At 42.5% G+C, this 18,126-nt stretch overlaps 1 protein-coding gene across 2 annotated transcripts in view; it reads left to right on the forward strand.

Annotated features, from left to right (window-relative positions):
- Positions 1 to 18,126, forward strand: part of LOC127649660 (histone deacetylase 8) — a 36,772-nt gene that overhangs the window by 15,837 nt on the left and 2,809 nt on the right. The window contains exon 11 of one of the 2 annotated variants that reach the window (XM_052134906.1): positions 8,422 to 9,619. The exons of the other annotated variant lie outside the window; for it this stretch is intronic. Coding sequence (XP_051990866.1) covers positions 8,422 to 8,444 — 23 coding nt within the window. The 3' untranslated portion in view covers positions 8,445 to 9,619. Of the gene's footprint in view, positions 1 to 8,421; positions 9,620 to 18,126 lie in introns of those variants that run through there. 2 annotated transcript variants of the gene reach the window in all.

Genomic DNA, 18,126 nt, shown 5'->3' on the forward strand with positions numbered 1-18,126 from the left:
GACTCTCTGGTGGCCAATTCATGTGTGAAATTATTCCTCATGCTCCCTGAACCATTCTTTCACAATTTGAGCCCGATGAATCTTGGCACTGTCGTCCTGGAATATGCCTGTGCCATCAAGGGGGAAAAAAAACAATGATGGGATAATCTGGTCATTCAGTACATTCAGGTAGTCAGCTGACTTCATTTTATTGCCACAACATGTTGCTGAGCCTAGACCTGACCAATTGAAGCAACCCCAGATCATAACACTGCCTCCAGAGGCTTGTCCAGAGGACACGATACAAGATGAATGCATCGCTTCATGCACTTCCCTTCTTACCCTGACGCGTTCATCGCTTTGGAAATAGGGTCAATGTGGACTCATCAGACCACATTACCTTTTTCCATCGCTCCACAGTCCAATCTTTATGCTCCCTAGCCAACTGAAGTCATTTTTGTGACTTTCTTTTGACCACACAGCTGTTTAGTCCCAATCCTGTATGTTCTCGTCACATTGTGCATGTGGAAATGCTCTTACTTTCACAATTAACCATAGCCGTGAGTTCTACTTAAAATCTTTACAATGCGATCAAGCTTTTTAGTGATCACGATAATTTTTCAAACCCTTTTTTTTTTTTTTTTTTTTCTTCTGTGAAGCTTGATAGTTCACCACTATACTTTACAGGTTTTAATAATGTGTTGGACAGTTTGTAACCCAATTCCAATGATTTCGGCAATCTCCTTAGTTGTTTTCTTTGCTTGAAGCAGGTCAATAATTTGCACCTTCTAAAAAACATTTTCCATGACCATGGGATACGTCTTCTAACGTGGTGGTTTAAGAAATGTGAAGCTACACAATGCATCAGGGTTAAAAAGATTGTTGCCAGCTGAAACGTATTAGTCACTGCAATAATAATCCAATCATAGGCTCTTAAGTATCTGCTTATTTATATCCAAATGGCAAGGTTTTCACTGAAATGGAACGACATGAGTGTAAATTATGACTGCATTTTAATTTTTGGGTGAACTATTCCTTTAAAGGAATTTCCGTGTTCAATACAAGTTAAGCTCAATCAACTGCATTTGTAGCATATGGTTGATTACCATAAAAATAAATCTTGACTCCTACTTATCTTTAAAAAAAAAAAGCAAAAATCTGTCTTGTCACAACAGTCATTGCCGTTTTGCAGAATGCACAAGGTCTTGCGTTCTTATGAAGACTAGTCTTGCCAAGCTACCTTGAAAGAAAGAACTCTGAAGGGCAGGAGGATGCAGAATGCATCTATTGCAGTCTTTGAGATCTGCTCCGATCTTCCTGTTGCATAATTAACTGTCACTGCACATTTGAATCCAGTGAGAGAACTACTGGCATTATCACACCAGGGACAGCATTAATATCATCATACCAGTAAGTTTTTGCAGCACTAGTGACACGTTAAAAGAATAATGGTCTGCCACCGTAGTACCGAGTTCTTGCCCACAAGTCGCCATCCAATAAATCCTTGATATCAAGGACACATCCAGGTAATTTCCTGCACCCTCTGTACTTGTGTTCTTGAAGATTGGAATCAAACTTCTGAAGTGGATGAAGTTGAACGAGAACATGAGAACACAAACCACATTGAGAAACAGAGTAGGCTTCACTCGTGCTTTTCAGAATAGAAGCATTTTTAACACATACGAAGCACCAAAAGCAAGAGGAATATAAATTAAGCTGATGCAACCTTTTCAGTGTTAAAATACTTTCTCCTATCCCAGCTTTATATGCAGAGACAAATATAAGGAATCCATTCATAGGTACATTTTCTCCTAATGTTACATTTCTGTGGCGCTATGTTTGTTTTGAGTAACCCACTTAGACCCACCCCAACAACGTTACTCAACTAATTATGTGAGTTGGTGGCAGGACTATCTCTTTGCTTGATCTACGGTAGTGGGGGGCATATTCAGAAAGCAGTTTTGAAAACAAAGTTTATTTTTGTAATCTTGTTTGGTGGCATTAGTGGTGCAGAAATTGCATACTTCAACTTTCAAACCTTGACCAATTGATAGAAAGTAGATGTGAATTATCCATCTATGTTTTTAACATTTGCTAAAAGACAGAATTTTCAGTTACCAAATTCTCTGATGAAACATGTAAATAGTGTTTCCATTTTGCATGGTGTGTTTGATTGGATTTCAGAACACTGTAGAGACGCATTTGACAAAGTGTAAGTGCAACCCAGCTAAAGAATATCGAGATCCTATTTGGATATGAAACGCATGTTAATTCAAGGTTTAAATGGGGTTGCTGTTTCTAAAGTATAGCCACAATGACAAGACATAAACAATATTTGTGTTAACATAATTTTAGTGTAAAAAATATTGCTTACAAACCTTTTCTGTGTACAGTTCAAACCAGTTTTAGTTTGTTGCCTTGACTTTTGTAGGTGCATTCCAATTGACCGATAGGGTCTTCCAAAGTGGACTTTTTACGGTAATCAGCCATCATAAGGGAGATTCCAAACCAAAGGGAGCATTTATGTTCAGTTGGATCGGCATTCCAAATGACACACATCACCCTCCTAAGGGCACTTTGAAGGGAGAACAATCCTGACAGTCATTCACTTTAAACTGGTTGTCCAATAAAAACTACTTAAAAAGTGAAATCCAAATGAACCTTGTTTTTGAGCCTCACACCTTATAGCCTTTCAAAGTTATCAGAGTGGATGGCAAAGGCGTCAAGGGGAACAGTGCATAGGGAAGATCACTTCGGAATGGAACATCAATACATCACTTCACAGGAAGTGGAGAGGGAAATTTACTCACCATTCATTGTGAACCATCAATGAATGCTAAAATCAAATAAACATGGGGTTTGAAATGCTGGCATTTAATTATGCTTAATTTATCTCAGGTGTGCTTTCCATGCGGGTGTGCATGATTGTAAAGTGCACAAGATGTGACCGTTACATCCATTATTATAACAAGTGGTCATATTACAGTTAAGAAGACTTATTATAAAATAGCGACATAACATAAATTTTTAACAAAATGTTAAACGGCAACAGTAATTTTTCTTACGGGTTACAAGTCTGGAGAAATCTATTAATTTTAGATTTTAAAAAATATACATTTATAAGTAAACACTTTGATGTATTACAGTATTACTGGGTAGCTGTGCAAGTATTGATGCTGACTACCACCCCTGGAGTCACAAGTTCGAATCCAGGGCGTGCTGAGTGACTCCAGCCAGGACTCCTAAGCAACCAAATTGGCCCGGTTGCTAGTGAGGGCAGGCTCACATGGGCTAAAGTTCTTGCTCTCAATGTGTAAGTTGTGCGTGGATCGTGGAGAGTAGCATGAGCCTCCTGCGCTGTGAGTCTCCGTGGTGACATGCACAACAAGCCATGTGATAAGATGCATGGATTGACTGTCTCAGATGCGGAGGCAACTGAATCTTGTCCTCTGCCACCCAGATTGAAGTAACCACGCCTCCATGAGGACCTACTAAGTAGTGGGAATTGAGCATTCCATTTTAATCACTTCACAAATTTTATATTAGCAAACTATTGTTTTGGCAAGTCATTTAAGGCATAAACTTTTTCCAACAATTGTTTACAGACAGATTGTTTCACTTTATTTGACTATCACAATTCCAGTGGGTCAGAAGTTTTCATGCACCAAGTTAACTGCCTTTTAAGCAGCTTGGAAAATTCCAGATAATGATGTCAAGAATTTAGCCAATTAGCTTCTGACAGGAGGTGTACCTGTGGATGTATTTTAAGGCCTACCTTCAAACTCAGTGCCTTTTTGCTTGACATCATGGGCAAAATCAAAAGAAATCAGCCAAGACCTCAGAAAAAAAAATTGTGGCCCTCCACAAGTCTGGTTCATCCTTTAGGAGGAATTTTCAAATGCATGAAGTTACCACGTTCATCTGTACAAACAATAGTATGCAAGTTTAAACACCATGGGACCAAGCAGCCATCATACTGCTCAGGAAGGAGATGCATTTTGTCTTCTAGAGATGAACGTTGTTTGGTGCGATGTGCAAATCAATCCCAGAACAACAGCAAAGTACCTTGTGAAGATGCTGGCAGAAACGGTTAGACCAGTATCTATATCCACAGTAAAATGAGTCCTATATCGATATAACTTGAAAGGCTGCTCAGCAAGGAAGTAGCCACTGCTTCAAAACTGCCATAAAGCCAGACTACAGTTTGCAAGTGCGCTTGGGGACAAAGATTTTACTTTTTGGAGAAATCTGGTCTCATGAAACAAAAATGTAACTGTTTTGCCATAATGACCATTGTTATGTTTGGAGGAATAAGGGTGAGGCTTACAAGCCGTAGAACACCATCCCAACCGTGAAGCATGGGGGTGGCGTTTTCCTGAAGGAGGCACTGGTGGATTTCACAAAATAGATGGCTTCATGAGGAATGAAAATGATTTGGATATATTGAAGCAACATCTCAAGACATCAGCCAGGAAGTTAAAGCTCAGTTTCAAATGGGTTTTCCAGATGGACAATGACCCCAAGCATACCTCCAAGTTGTGGCAAAATAGATTAAGTGAAAAAGACAAAGAGAAGTTATTGGAGTGGCCATCACAAAGCCTTGACCTCAATCAGATAGAAAATTTGTGGATGGAACTGAAAAAGCATGTGCGAGCAAGGAGACATACAAAACCTGTTACACCACTTCTGTCTAGAGGAATGTGCCAAAATTCTAGCAATTTATTGTGAAAAATGGTATTTCAAATTAACAATTATTTTTTTTATGTGAGGTGAACTTCTACAGATATCCCGTGCTCAGTGAGTAGGGAGCAGTGAACACTGTGTAGGGACCCTGCAGATTGGAACGGACCTTGTGACAAATAGATCAAAGTTCATCCTTTTAGAATTGTAGTCCGCTGCAAAAATTATGATTTAAACAACTTTACAGCTCAAATAATACACTGGTTTTAACAGAAGAATTAATGTAAGTGCTTTTTATGAAATTATAAGCGTCACATTTCTTAAACCCTTAAGAAATGTGAAGTTAAACCCTCAAAAAACAATTCCCATTCAATTCCAATGTAAGTGCCTCAATGTAACTTAGATTTTTGCTTTCTTTTTTTATTAAGAAAAGGAGGGACGAGTCAATTTTGATTTATTTTTGTGGTAATCAATATTATGCCACAAATTCTGTCGATTAACCAAACTTGTATTGAGCCGGAAATATTCTTTTTAAAGGAATGATTGTTCAACCTTGTAAAGGTATTCAATGGGAAAGGAGAACCACAGGTCATCACAAGTTAACCACACCCTTAACTTTTGCTTAGCCTTTGAGATTTAGTGCACGTCAACAACCAGAAAAAACATGCAGCACATGTCAGCACTCTTAATGACATCTGTTCCACTCTAACTTCAGACAGCTTGTCTTTTTAACAGCTTTTTCAAATGTGACCAAACATTTCTCTGCTCATTTACATCTTAATGATCTGTTGTTCCGGCCCCTGCTCTGGTTAATGTCCATTCCACTAACTGGTACTCTACATTAGAAAAGGCCTCAGATCTCCTGAAGGTCACTCAGAGGTCACCATCTCACTGGATTAGGAAGCAGTACAGTCTGACAGAAACCACATAGCTGATACTTTTTAAAGTGCAGCTTAGCTGTAATCACATTCTATCTGCCTCGTATCTAAATCTACAAACATCCAGCATATAGATCTATTGTTTTAGAAATATAAAGATGAGATTTACCAGAACTTGCCTCAAATATTTTGTGCTGGTATGTGAATTATAATTGATGCCAATTTTCAAAGGATAGATTCGTAAGCAAGAAGAGGTTACAATGCAACCGCTCAGGATTTAGTGGTGCGTGCCTCAAGACTGGTGTGAAATATAAAAATCTAGTTTTTTATTTTTTGCAAAATGAGGGCTCTGCCTATTCCAGTACAGAATAACACTCCAGAATACAAGCAAACATGCTTATTTTCTGTGCCCACTCAATATGTGTAGCATGTGCTACTGCTGTGTCCCATAGCACTAGGGACTAATTAAAAAGGACTTAAGGCACTGGCTGCTCAACTTCCATTTTAGGGTTGGGAACGAATCCTTTGTGCATTAACACAGGTCCCAAATCAGTTTTGCTTTTTGGATCTTGTGGTTAGCATAGGTCATTAGAAATTGAAATGTACTGAGGTCAGCTTTTAGAGAATGGATTACAATTTTGCTGGTGCTGCTTAGATTCTATATATAGCTTCTCTAGGTTAACCAACATGTTTAATATAGGCATATTTGACCTTTCTGTGGTGTCTGTTCAGCCGTGTTGAAACACAGGACTTTGCATCTAAAGGCAGCCAGAACAGATTCAAATGAATGAAGATAGAAAACCGTATCAAAAAAATGCTTAATGTGATGACACATACTTTACAAGCTCTTTAGTGTCAATAGCGACCAACATATAGGGATAGCACCAACTGTTTTAAGTGACAGGTGAACTGGATGTGGTGTTACATCTGGTCAGTGGATTTGAGAAGGTTGGAACTATTTGTTTGCCAGTGATCAGAATTCTTACCTGTTAAATCTCTAGGCTTTGTGGACTGTTATTTATCAAAGCATTGCTTTAAAACCAAAATAGCTGTGTTGTTGAAAGAAAAGTTTGGCTATTTGGTTAGGGTTTTATTTTTTTTTGGTGGGTTATCAGGAGAGTGGAGACCACTGGTCAAACTTTAATAAAGTCAAATTATTTGGTTTATATGGTAGGATAAATCAAGTAATTGATTGTGATGAGTATTTTATTAGGCACTAAATTACACCATCAAAGTGGCATTTAGAGGGTTATCTGGAGACTCCTGCATATTTTTTTTATTTTCAACAAGCTCTCACACCTGTGTGCCTCTGCTTTCAAATCAACAGCTTGCATTAATTAAGGCCACATTTTAATTAGGAAGCTGTGGTACTCGCTGATTGTTTATGTCATATAAGCGACGTGAGATCTGTCAGCCCGCGCATTCATTAAAGTCCGTTCAGAGTGTCTGACTTTCCCAAACATAAGCTGTTTTGATAATATGTGAAACCATTTGACCGTGAAGAACTACAATTGATTAACACAGGTAATAAATAGAGGCTTGCAGTTGTTACACATTAGCAGAGTTTCCAAGCACATCTGGGTAACATTTACAACACTCCACCAAGAAGAGCCGAAAATCGGTAAACACTATACAAGGTTGTTTTTAGCTATCCTGATCATTATATTCTGCAGCATTTTAGCCCATCTAGACTTGATAACCATATCATTTCAAAGTGGGTGTGTAATAAAGACTGTACTGTTTGCACATAACATAGCCGACGCCAAACAAACAGGACATTTTTTGTAAAAAGAAAACATCCTGCATATATAGGCCAGTAGAAATTATGTAGCCTAAGCCATTGGACTGCTGCTATATGCTGGACATACAGTGATTTATAAACATTTGCAGTTTTCTTAAGTGAAGCTACCTGAATTTAAGGACAAGGAAATTCTGTTAATTTCAAGTTAAAGACTTAAAACCTGAAGTATGCTAATTTGTTTAAAGGGCGGAAAGTCAAATTAATATTGTTTCAGTGTGTTAAAATTTTAAATATCCAGCTTCCGATTAAATTTCTGAAAATTTGTGGATGTCTTGCCACAGTACACGATGAGTGCTTTTGTCCATGTTTTGAGAAAATCGATATTCTGAGTCATTGTTGCAAACTGTGACCTAATACAAGGGCGTTTAGGTTGTTATAGTCAAAGAGCCAAACAGCATTTCTTGTTCACTGGTTGAGCTGAGAAATATTGCTGATGAAATTTAAATAATTTTATTTAAAGTTCTATTAAATTTTAATATTACATGTTTTCATTGATGGGCATGTTTTTCAAAGAATGGAAACAATTCCTTTTATTGAAACCAGGATTTCCTTTTAATCCCTTAAATTCAAATCAACTCCATTAGTTTCTCCTGCCAGCCTTAATGTTATCAAAACACCAGCTGGTGAGAACAAAGGGGGCAGCCTTTGTCAGTGCAACTGTTTAGTTTTTGTATGAATGGGAGACACAATTCCAATGCAAATTGCGATTTGTAAATCCATTTAGATGAAGAACTATTTACTTAACTTTGTGCTTCCTTGTTGGACATGCTGTAGGAAATCTGGCTTTTTCAGTGTCACTGTGACATCAGAGGATGACATGTTCTTGTGCAGATGTGACAAAACTGTATATGCTGTCAAGCGCGCGCGTGTGTGTGTGTGTGCGTGTGTGCGTGTGCGCGTGCGCGCGTGCGTGCGTGTGCGCGCGATGACTTCAACATATGAAAGTATCTCCTTGTGCAGCCATCTCAATTACATGTCATGTCTCCAAGGTATCAACATTTCTCTGTTTTCTGTGATTTTATTTCTTACCCATTTTTAAAATTCTATTTACCCTTCTCTATCTCCTCCCCTGCTTGTTTACAGGGAATCTGAAGAATGTAGTTTAGGAGAGGACTCCCAGCTCATGTTTCCAAATCAGGCCCTTCTCCTTTAATGAAGACAGTATGTGGGAGCCATTGCCAGAAGGGAGCTAGGAAAACATTATTTGAATGTTAACAGGGAACATTTTTTTAATGCATAAATGGGCCATTGTTGCCTCATTAGAAAGGTTTCAATCTTTGTTTGATTTGGGACAAATGTCTACAGGGTTTAATTTTTTTAAGAAATTCAGAGCTTGTTTTAGATGAAACACAAAGTTAAAATGCAACATGTTTTAAGATATCTCTAAAATGACTGTGCATGTTTGTTTGGTCGTCCTTCTGTTTTAGATGTGTTTTAATTTAAGAAGAGAATTAACAAAAATGTGAGCCTTTTCCCTGATGATGGTGTCTTGTTAAAGATGTGCCCCCAGAAATATGTTTAACCAGATGAAAAGGATATTGCAAGTCACTTAAATCTTTACAGTATGGCTGCAAACTTAATGAAATCAATTTACAAGAGTCCAAACACAGTCACACTCAGTGTGTCATCACCAGATATGAGAGTATGTAGAACATTTTAATACTGTACAGTTAATAAATGCCTATTTTTGTTGTTACTGAATGTTCTCATACAACATTTGAATCGTAATAACCAGTTATGTAATTCGGGTGCATCAAAGTCTCAGGTGGGTTGTTTATGAAATGTATACGGTCAACTTAATGGCCAGACTGACCAAATTCCAAGTCAGGTTGGCTTCATGAAACTTTTTATGTTGCCTATGTCATGCCTTTTACTTCAATGTTTATTTTCTTGTTTGATGAGCGAGTCAAACTGCAAAAAGTTTTTAAGATGTCAACTTTTTTTCTTTTTAAATGCATTTTGTGTTCTGATGTATATTAAAATACAAAAAACCAATGTGTGGGATGTTGCTGTTTTACTGAGTCTTGCAAGATCCTTCAGCAACGCTTTACAAGTGGGTGCCGCCACAAATGGAAGTCCTGTTCTTTCAGTATGATCTTTATGGATTTCTTGGTTGCAGAGGTTTCTCTGAATGGCACACCAAGTGTGATTCATTAAGTCCTTTATTAGCTTTGTGAGATGGGGCTTATTGCATTTTAGTCAAATAAACTGATCTGTGCTACCATAAAGAGCACCGTAAAACTTGCAGAATTAAGTGTAGAGACGGGACTGATTTTCAACTGTTTGCCCTATTAAAACACTGATGCATGTAGAACCAAAAAAGCTTCTCACCTTTTTTATTTTCCCTGTCATTGTTTGGAGCAGGTTACTTTTAAAATGTCTTCCAGGAGTTAAAGGGATGGTTCACCCAAAAAATTTTATTTTCATATTTTACACACGTCATTCCAGATGTTTATGGCTTTTTTTTCTGTGTATAACTCAAAAAGATTTTTAGAAGAATATCGACTCGGTTACTAACGTAACCTCGGTTCCCTGAGAGGAGGGAACGAGTATTGCGTAAGTAGCTTACGCTATGGGAAAACTCCGTTTCTCGAGAAATATTGAAGTCTTTAAGTAAAACGCATTGCAGCTGCACAGCAGACAGCAATGAGCGAGGCAGCTCGGTCATTGGCTGTGCTGCGGCAACTTGCTCGAACCAATAGCGGGGCGACTCTGAACGCGCGACCAATGGGCGCGTGCTTCACGCTCGTGCGCTCAGAGCCCGCCAAGATGGGCGTGGCTAGGGCTATATATTAGGCGCCCCGTCATGAGAGTTCTTTAGGTTCAATCGACTGAAGCGAACTGACCAAGCACAAGCACGGCAGCTTACGCAATACTCGTTCCCTCCTCTCAGGGAACCGAGGTTACGTTAGTAACCGAGTCGTTCCCTCTCGAGAGGTCTCTCCTATTGCGTAAGTAGCTTACGCTATGGGAACACCATGCAAAACGCCGTGCGTGCTGACTTCGCTCTATAAAGCCAGAGGCAGATGCCTAAGCCTTAAAGCAAAGTGATTATTCAACGAGCCGGCCAACGGCGAGCTATATAATGGGATAATACAGAGCGCCTTTGGCCCATGGTGGGGCGCTCATTGTAAAAACATAAGCACATATCTTATGTACTGATTTTTTTCCCCTCTAAGTCAGTCAGAGACGGACCTTATAAGGGAGGAGATAATGCTCAGCAAATACATACTCCAGTTCATACTACAGTCAGGCTGATAGAATGTTGGAATGCCATGAGGGGACCTGTAGGTTATAAAACCTGATAAATGTTGAAGGCTAGGCCCAGCCTGCCGCCGCACAAATATCTTCAATGGGTATCCCACTCGATCACGCCCACAAGGAGGCCATGCTCCTCGTAGAGTGAGCTCTGACGCCTAAGGGGCATTGAAGGCCCTTGGCTTCATAAGCCAGCGCTATAGCATCCACTATCCAGCGCGATATTCTTTGCTTTGAAACTGCGAGACCTTTAGTGCGGCCGCCAAAGCATACGAATAATTGTTCCGTCTGTCTGAACGGGGCAGAACGTTCCAAATATACTCTGAGCGCCCTGACCGGGCAGAGTAAATTAGCGTTGCTTTCGTCTGCTGGAGATGATAGCGCTGCCAGAGATATAACCTGTACTCTGAAGGGTGTGGAGAGCACTTTAGGAATATACCCGTGCTTTGGCCTAAGGACAACTCTGCAGTCGTTAGGTCCAAATTCCAGGCAAGCAGCGCTTGATGACAGCGCGTGCAGGTCGCCCACTCTCTTGACTGAGGCGGCGCCAGCAAGAGCGCAGTTTTGAGCGAGAGCTGTTTAAGGTGCACGGTTCGGAGAGGTTCGAAGGGGCACTCTTGAGTGCGTCCAGGACCGTGGCCAGGTCCCAGATCGGCACCGAGGGGGCGAGGAGGGTTCATCCTCCTAAGCCTCTTAGGAAACGAATGATTAGGTCGTTTTTCCCTAATGAGCCCCTTGTCAGGATTGTGTGACGCCGCTATGGCAGCCACATAGACTTTGAGCGTGGAGGGTGTGCGGCCCGCCTCCAGCAGCTCTTGCAAGAAGGCGAGTACACTTGGTATCTCGCACGATTTGGGGTTCAAGCTCTTGGTATCACACCAGTCACTGAACACTTTCCACTTTTGGGCATATAAAGCCTCGTAGAGGGCTCTCGCCTCAGTGATGGTTCTCAACACTCCACTGGGGAGGTTCTCGGGAACCCGTTGAGGGGCCATGCATGAAGGGCCCACAGATCGGGGCGGGGATGAAGAATCATCCCGTTGGCCTGCCTGAGGAGGTCCAGCCTCAACGGAATCAGCCATGGGGCAGATTGCATCATCTGCATCAGTTCTGGAAACCACGTCTGGTTCTTCCAGAGTGGGGCTACCAGGAGCACTGCACATTTCACTTCTCTGATCCGACTGATGACCTGAGGTAGCATCGCGATCGGGGGAAAAGCATACAAGGGGCGGTTCGGCCAGACTTGGGCGAGAGTGTCCGTGCTTTTTGAGAAGAAAAGAGGGCAGTGCGCATTTTCCCTGGAAGCGAAGAGGTCGACCTCTGCCTCGCCAAAGGTTTGCCATAACCACTGAGCCGTCAGGGGGTGGAGAGACCATTCCCCTGGGAGAACTTTGTCTCTGGACAGCATGTCCGCTCCCTGGTTCAGGACGCCTGGCACATGCGCTGCTCTCAGCGAGCGCAGGTTGTGCTGTGACCATAAGATGAGCTCCCTGGCCATAGAGTGCAGGGAGCTCGACCTGAGTCCACCCTGGCGATTTATATACGATACTACCGTCATGTTGTCCGTTCGGACCAGGACGTGTTTGTTTTTCAGGTACGGAAGCAGGGCTCTGAGAGCTAAGGCGACCGCTTTCATTTCCAGACAGTTTATATGTAGGCACTTTTCCGGGTTTGACCAAAAGCTGGAGACAGGCCTGCCCTCGTAAAGGGCCCCCCATCCTATTTTGGAGGCATCTGTCGTGATCATTTTTCTCCGTGTGTTCACGCCCAGACTCACGCCGGTTTGATACCAGTCGACGGCTTTCCAGGACGTCAGGGCTTTTTATACAGCCGTGATTCACTCTGATTAAAAAGTGGCTGTAAAAACCCGCCTCGCTCATAGAGGGAGGGACAGTTTCTATAGCGCCCTTCTCTATCAGTTTGAGCACCTCGGTGCGTAGAACATGTGAAACATCTTTCCTCACTTTCGTCTCGACCACCGCTGAAAAGCGGGGTTGTCTGTGAGCGAATTGGAGCGAGTAACCGTGCTTTTATTATGTTCAAAACCCATTTCGGTATGTCGGGGATTTTTTCCCAGGCTTTTGCTCGCACAGATATGGGCTGAATGCTGGCTGGGGGCGTGTCGCAGTGACGTATGGGCCCCACCGGCGAATCGCCTTGTGCTAACACTGAGCTTACAGCTCTCAGAAGCGCGGGTTCTGTGACTGGCCCATTGACTGCTGTACAGACATTTCCAGCCGCCTGTAAGGGGACTGGGTAATGTTTTGAGAGAGTGGTCCGGCTTTTGCGAGACACGCACTCTCTCTTTTTATTCCTATGGCTAGGAAGACTTACGAGGCTCCGGGTTCAGCACGATCTTGGGCCGAGGTCCCCGTCGCTCAGGCGGCTGCTTTCGGTTAGCGGAATGCGAGCGGCGTCGAGCGTCTGTTTCAGGTCTGTTTTTTTGGCTGGGAGACGGGAGGCGCCGCTCTGGCTCACTGCTGCTGCTGAGGCGGTCTCTGGAGGCTCTGTGACGAGCTGGGCGCTTGGGCAGGAAGTGACGCATAGCCTGCGAATTCTTCCGAGCTTCAGTGAAGCGTTCCGCGAACTCTCTTACGGCCGGTCCGAACAGGCCGCTTGGAGTGATAGGCGCGTCGAGGAATGGCGCCTTATCCGCGTCCTTCATCTACGTTAGCGTCAGCCACAGATGGCGCTCAAGGACAGTCAGGTTAGCCATGGCCCGGCCAATGGATTGGGCGGTGGCCTTTGTGGCTCGCAGGCCTACATCAGTGGCGCTGCGCAGGTCCTTGAAAGCCTCAGGTTCAGGTCCAGACTCGTCCATGGTGCGGAGAAGTTTGGCCTGATAAACTTGCAGAACAGCCATGGAATGAAGCGCTGACGCAGCTTGGCCGGCGGCGGCGTATGCGCGACCGGCGAGAGCTGAGGTAGATCGGCAGGGCTTCGAGGGATGAGAAGCTTTGGCTTTCCATCCAGCGGTGGAGGGTGGGCACAGATGGTTGGCCACAGCCTCCTCGAAGGGCGGGGTTCCCTCGTAGCCTCTTTCTCTCACGCAGTCTACCGAGGAGAGCGAGGAAGAGAAAGAAGGCTTCAGGCGAGCAGAGTGCGGGGCTTTCCACGACTTTGTGAGTTCGTCGTGAACTTCGGGGAAGAAAGGGGAGGGTCTCTGTCGAGGGGCCTGCCGGCGCCCCTGTAGGAACCACTCGTCCAGCCGGCTGCGGGAGGGTTCTTCCGGAGAAGACCAGTCGAGCCCGAGGTCTTCCACGGCTTTAGATAGGATGCGGACGATCTCCGAGTCCATGCTGGTGCCCGTGCTCGTGTCCGCTAATGTCGACGGCGCGGGGTCGAAGGCCGAGCCCGGCCAGTCGTCGGATGCAGCGTCAGTGGAAAGGCTGTCATCCTTTTCACCGTCGTCCCCTGACGCGCCGAACGAGACGAGACCCACCGCTCTGTTGGAGGGGTGCTGGTCCGCCTGCGTGAAATGGACTGGCGGCGGGGAATTCTCGGGTAGTGGTGAAGCGGCCTCTGTGAGCAGCGCTTTTTCTTGCACGGCTAGAACCGAGGGGACGGCAGCACGGTGGTAGCAGGCTCGTTCGCGGCGAAGGCGGCGAAGCGAGCGCGCAGCTCGGTGAGGCCCAGGGAGTCACATTCGGGGCATCCGCCTCGAGTGAGACCAGCTTCTGCGTGGTCGGGTCCCAGGCAGCGAGTGCAGATAATGTGACGGTCCCCGTCAGGAAGAAGGCCTCTGCACGAGGCGTAGGTGGAAGGCATTTGGAACAACGCCTCGAAAATTGCTCTTTTACTAAAATACAAAAAGCGTCGCAGAGGCGAACACTTGCAAAGTAGCTTAGCAAAAGGATATCAGGGTGATGCGCGCCGGATGGCATAGCAGAAGGCTTTGAAGGCGGCTGAAGGCGCCAGCGTCCTCGTAGCAGTCCTGCTGTAGGCTTGTCGACGGCGGGCGAAAAGACTCCAATAATCCGGAGGATCCAGCGAAGAGAAGGTCTTCGCTGAAGGAGATTAAATCTAAAGAACTCTCATGACGGGGCGCCTAATGTATAGCCCTAGCCATGCCCAACTTGGCGGGCTCTGAGCGCGTGAGCGTGAAGCACGCGCCCATTGGTCGCGCGTTCAGAGTCGCCCCGCCATTGGTTCGAGCAAGTTGCCGCAGCACAGCCAATGACCGAGCTGCCTCGCTCATTGCTGTCTGCTGTGCAGCTGCAATGCGTTTTACATAAAGACTTCAATATTTCTCGAGAAACTGAGTTTTCCCATAGCGTAAGCTACTTACGCAATAGGAGAGACCTCTCAAGAGGGAACTCAGCTCTGGACGTCTGTGCAAGCAAATGTAACCAGAACTTTAAAGCTTGAAGAAGCACGTAAAGGCAGCAGAAAATAAATCCATATGACTCCAGTCATTAAATCCTAAATCATTAGAAGCGATATGATTGGTGTGGATGAGAAACGGATCAATATTATGTAAAATAATGTTTTTTGGTGATTCACATTCTTTGTGCGTTTTGTCACCTAGTCTGGGCTGGTTAAAGGTTGACATCTATATTAAAAAGTTAAATATTGATCTGTTTCTCACCCACACCTATCATATCACTTCTGAAGTCATGAATTAAACCACTGGAGTCAGAAGGATTAGTTTTTCCCATGATGTCAAGCAAGGAGGCACTAAGTTTGAAGGTAGGCCTTAAAATACATCCACAGGTACACCTTCAATTCAGCACACATCCTGTCAAAAGCGAATTAGCTAAAGGCCAAAAGGGCTTAATTTTCTGGAATTTTACAAGCTGCTCAAAGGCAGTTAACTTAGTGTAAACTTCTAACTCACTGGGATTGTGATATAGTCAATTAAAAGTGAAAAATGTTTCTGTAAAAAACATTGTTGGAAAGATTATTTGTGTCATGCACAAAGTAGATATCCTAAACAACTTCCCAAAACTGGTTGGCTAATATGAAATCTGTGTAGTGGTTAAAGTTTTAATAACTTCAACCCAAGTTTATGTAAACTTCTGATTTCAACTGTATTTATTTTATCTGCAGAGACACAATATCCTGTTTCATGATTTTTTATAGTTTTAAAATAGTCATGAATACTTGCAGCTGCATTATATAAAAACAAATAAGTTTCCAGCAAACACAAACCGTCCCCTTAGCTTCAGTGTATGGTTCTCATTTGGTTATTTTTGGAAATCAACTTCTAACATTACCGGAACGTCAGTCATTGTCTATCGAACACCTCTCTTCATTGATTCATAACATGAAAATATCATCATAAAATTATTAAAATAATAATGAGATATAAAAAAAATATAGGGAAAAAGTTATTTATAAAATCTTATTTGGTTATCACATAACAAACCTCGCTGCAACTAAATGTTAAACCAGCTTTAAGCGTGTGAAAAGCATGCAATAATCTTTTGCTTTTTTGTTACGTATCTTTCTCGCTGCATCATTCATGATTGATCTAAAAACAGATAAACTGTAGAAAATCCTATTGCGTCCCCAGACGAACGTTCGTGGCACCTGCTCATGTGGTTGTATGTTTGACATCCCAGCGAATAATATGTGAAGCATTCATCTTTCTACTCAACCTTTCACTCTGACGCTCATGCAGTGTCCACTCACTGATCTTCTGTTCAATGCATTATTTCAAAAACACCAGATAAAACAATACAGAGTTTATTTATTTTACTGTCCTTAGTAAATGGCCGAGATGAAATATATTTGAACAACCCATTATTCTATACAAAAGTAAACTAGTTATTGAGTTCTGACAAACAAAGCGTATAATAAAACCGTTTGTCTTATTTGCATAACGTTTCCCACAGGAGTAAAGCAAATCCCTGCTCCTTTGCCCGTCACTTCCCACCTAATCTACATGTGAAGAGTTTTCATGAATGACGACAGATGCGGCCTTTAAACGCGGTAAACGGCAAAGAAACCAGCCGTTTGGCTGCATCTCATCTAAGGCAATATTGAGATGAGTAGTAATGATGTATAACTAAAACACATCGGTTTGATTGGATCGGAGCAGGTTTAATTACCCACTATTTAATTTATAATGAATTCAAGAATGACAGTAAGATAACTTGATAATGCCCCCAAAACTTGCATTTCAGTTGTGGTCTGATTTTCATGCCTATATATAAAATGTGGGCTACGGCTCTGTCAGATTTAGGCTAATTGTGTCTGGAGGAGTAGAGATGATGTTTTACTGCCTTTAGTGTTTCTATGAATGATAATTAGCCTATTAAGTGCGCTATTAGGGTAACAGTGATTGAAGTGTGCATGAATAGTGAGCATCTGCCCTTTGCGCGCACTTCAGGAGGGTGAACAGAAAACACGGATGGTCGGGCATACACTGAGCGCATATTAATCGGCAATGTAGAGGGGAGGACTTCAGTTCCATGAAACACATTTGTGGAGTTTCGATTAATCCTTTAAACCAAAGCAAAAATAAAAATGTCTATGCTTAGTTTTTTCAATGTAAACAGGCATGGATGTCTGTGTCACGTCTTTTCAGCGTCTCGCGCTAGAGTGCCGCGTGTTTTAGACGGCGCGTCACTTTTAAAAACGCGTCTCGAGACCCCTGCGTTCCGTTTGAACGGCCCCTAAGATGGTAAATCATATTTTACTCTTGGCCCGTCATCTTTTCTCAGTCCAGTTCCACAAATACTCCATGTCATGTTACAGAGCAGACTCAGATGCCTCTTGAGAGCTGTGTGTGTGTGTGTGTGTGTGTGTGTGTGTGTGTGTGTGTGTGTGTGTGTGTGTGTGTGTGTGTGTGTGTGTGTGTGTGTGTGTGTGTGTGTGTGTGTGTGTGTGTGTGTGTGTGTGTGTGTGTGATGTATTTAGGCTAATGCCTTTGATTCAGTAACAGTTCATTGAGGAAGCTCTCCCGGAGCAGGACAGGGGAACCTGGAAACATTTCTCTAACTTCAGATCAAGCTTCGTCCTTGGCAAATAGCTACCGCGAAAACGTGCTTGAACGGGTTTATGCAGTAACTATTTACGCATGTTGACACTTTTACAGATCATTAGTCTAATTCTTTCGTCATTCTGGATTCAGACCATTTTCCCTATTAAGGTAAGTTATCAAATAAACACAATGCAATTTCTCAAGTTACAGTTTTTATTTTATTTATCCTACTTCATTTATTTTCTATTTCCCTTCTGTTAAACTATTTTGGCATATTATGGTGTAAAAACTCAAATTATACAAATTTAGGTTTGTTTAATTGTTTTCGGTTGATCAAATGACGGTGAACATATTGGATAATAATTATTACAATATAATACAAACATTATACATCTGAAAGATTTAAAATATGTCAATGAATAGTAAGCTACTATTTTAATTTATATTTTCCTCCAAAGTACACATTAAAGACACATTGAGTTCCGCATTCATTAAATAAATATATCTTAAATTACAGTTTTAAGTAGAGCCTGTTTAATTTATTTTCTATTTTCCTTTGAACTATTTTTTCTTCATATTGCAGTGTTTAAAAAAAACAAAAA

Source organism: Xyrauchen texanus, chromosome 1 (assembly GCF_025860055.1).
Source record: "Xyrauchen texanus isolate HMW12.3.18 chromosome 1, RBS_HiC_50CHRs, whole genome shotgun sequence".
Lineage (NCBI taxonomy): Eukaryota > Metazoa > Chordata > Actinopteri > Cypriniformes > Catostomidae > Xyrauchen > Xyrauchen texanus.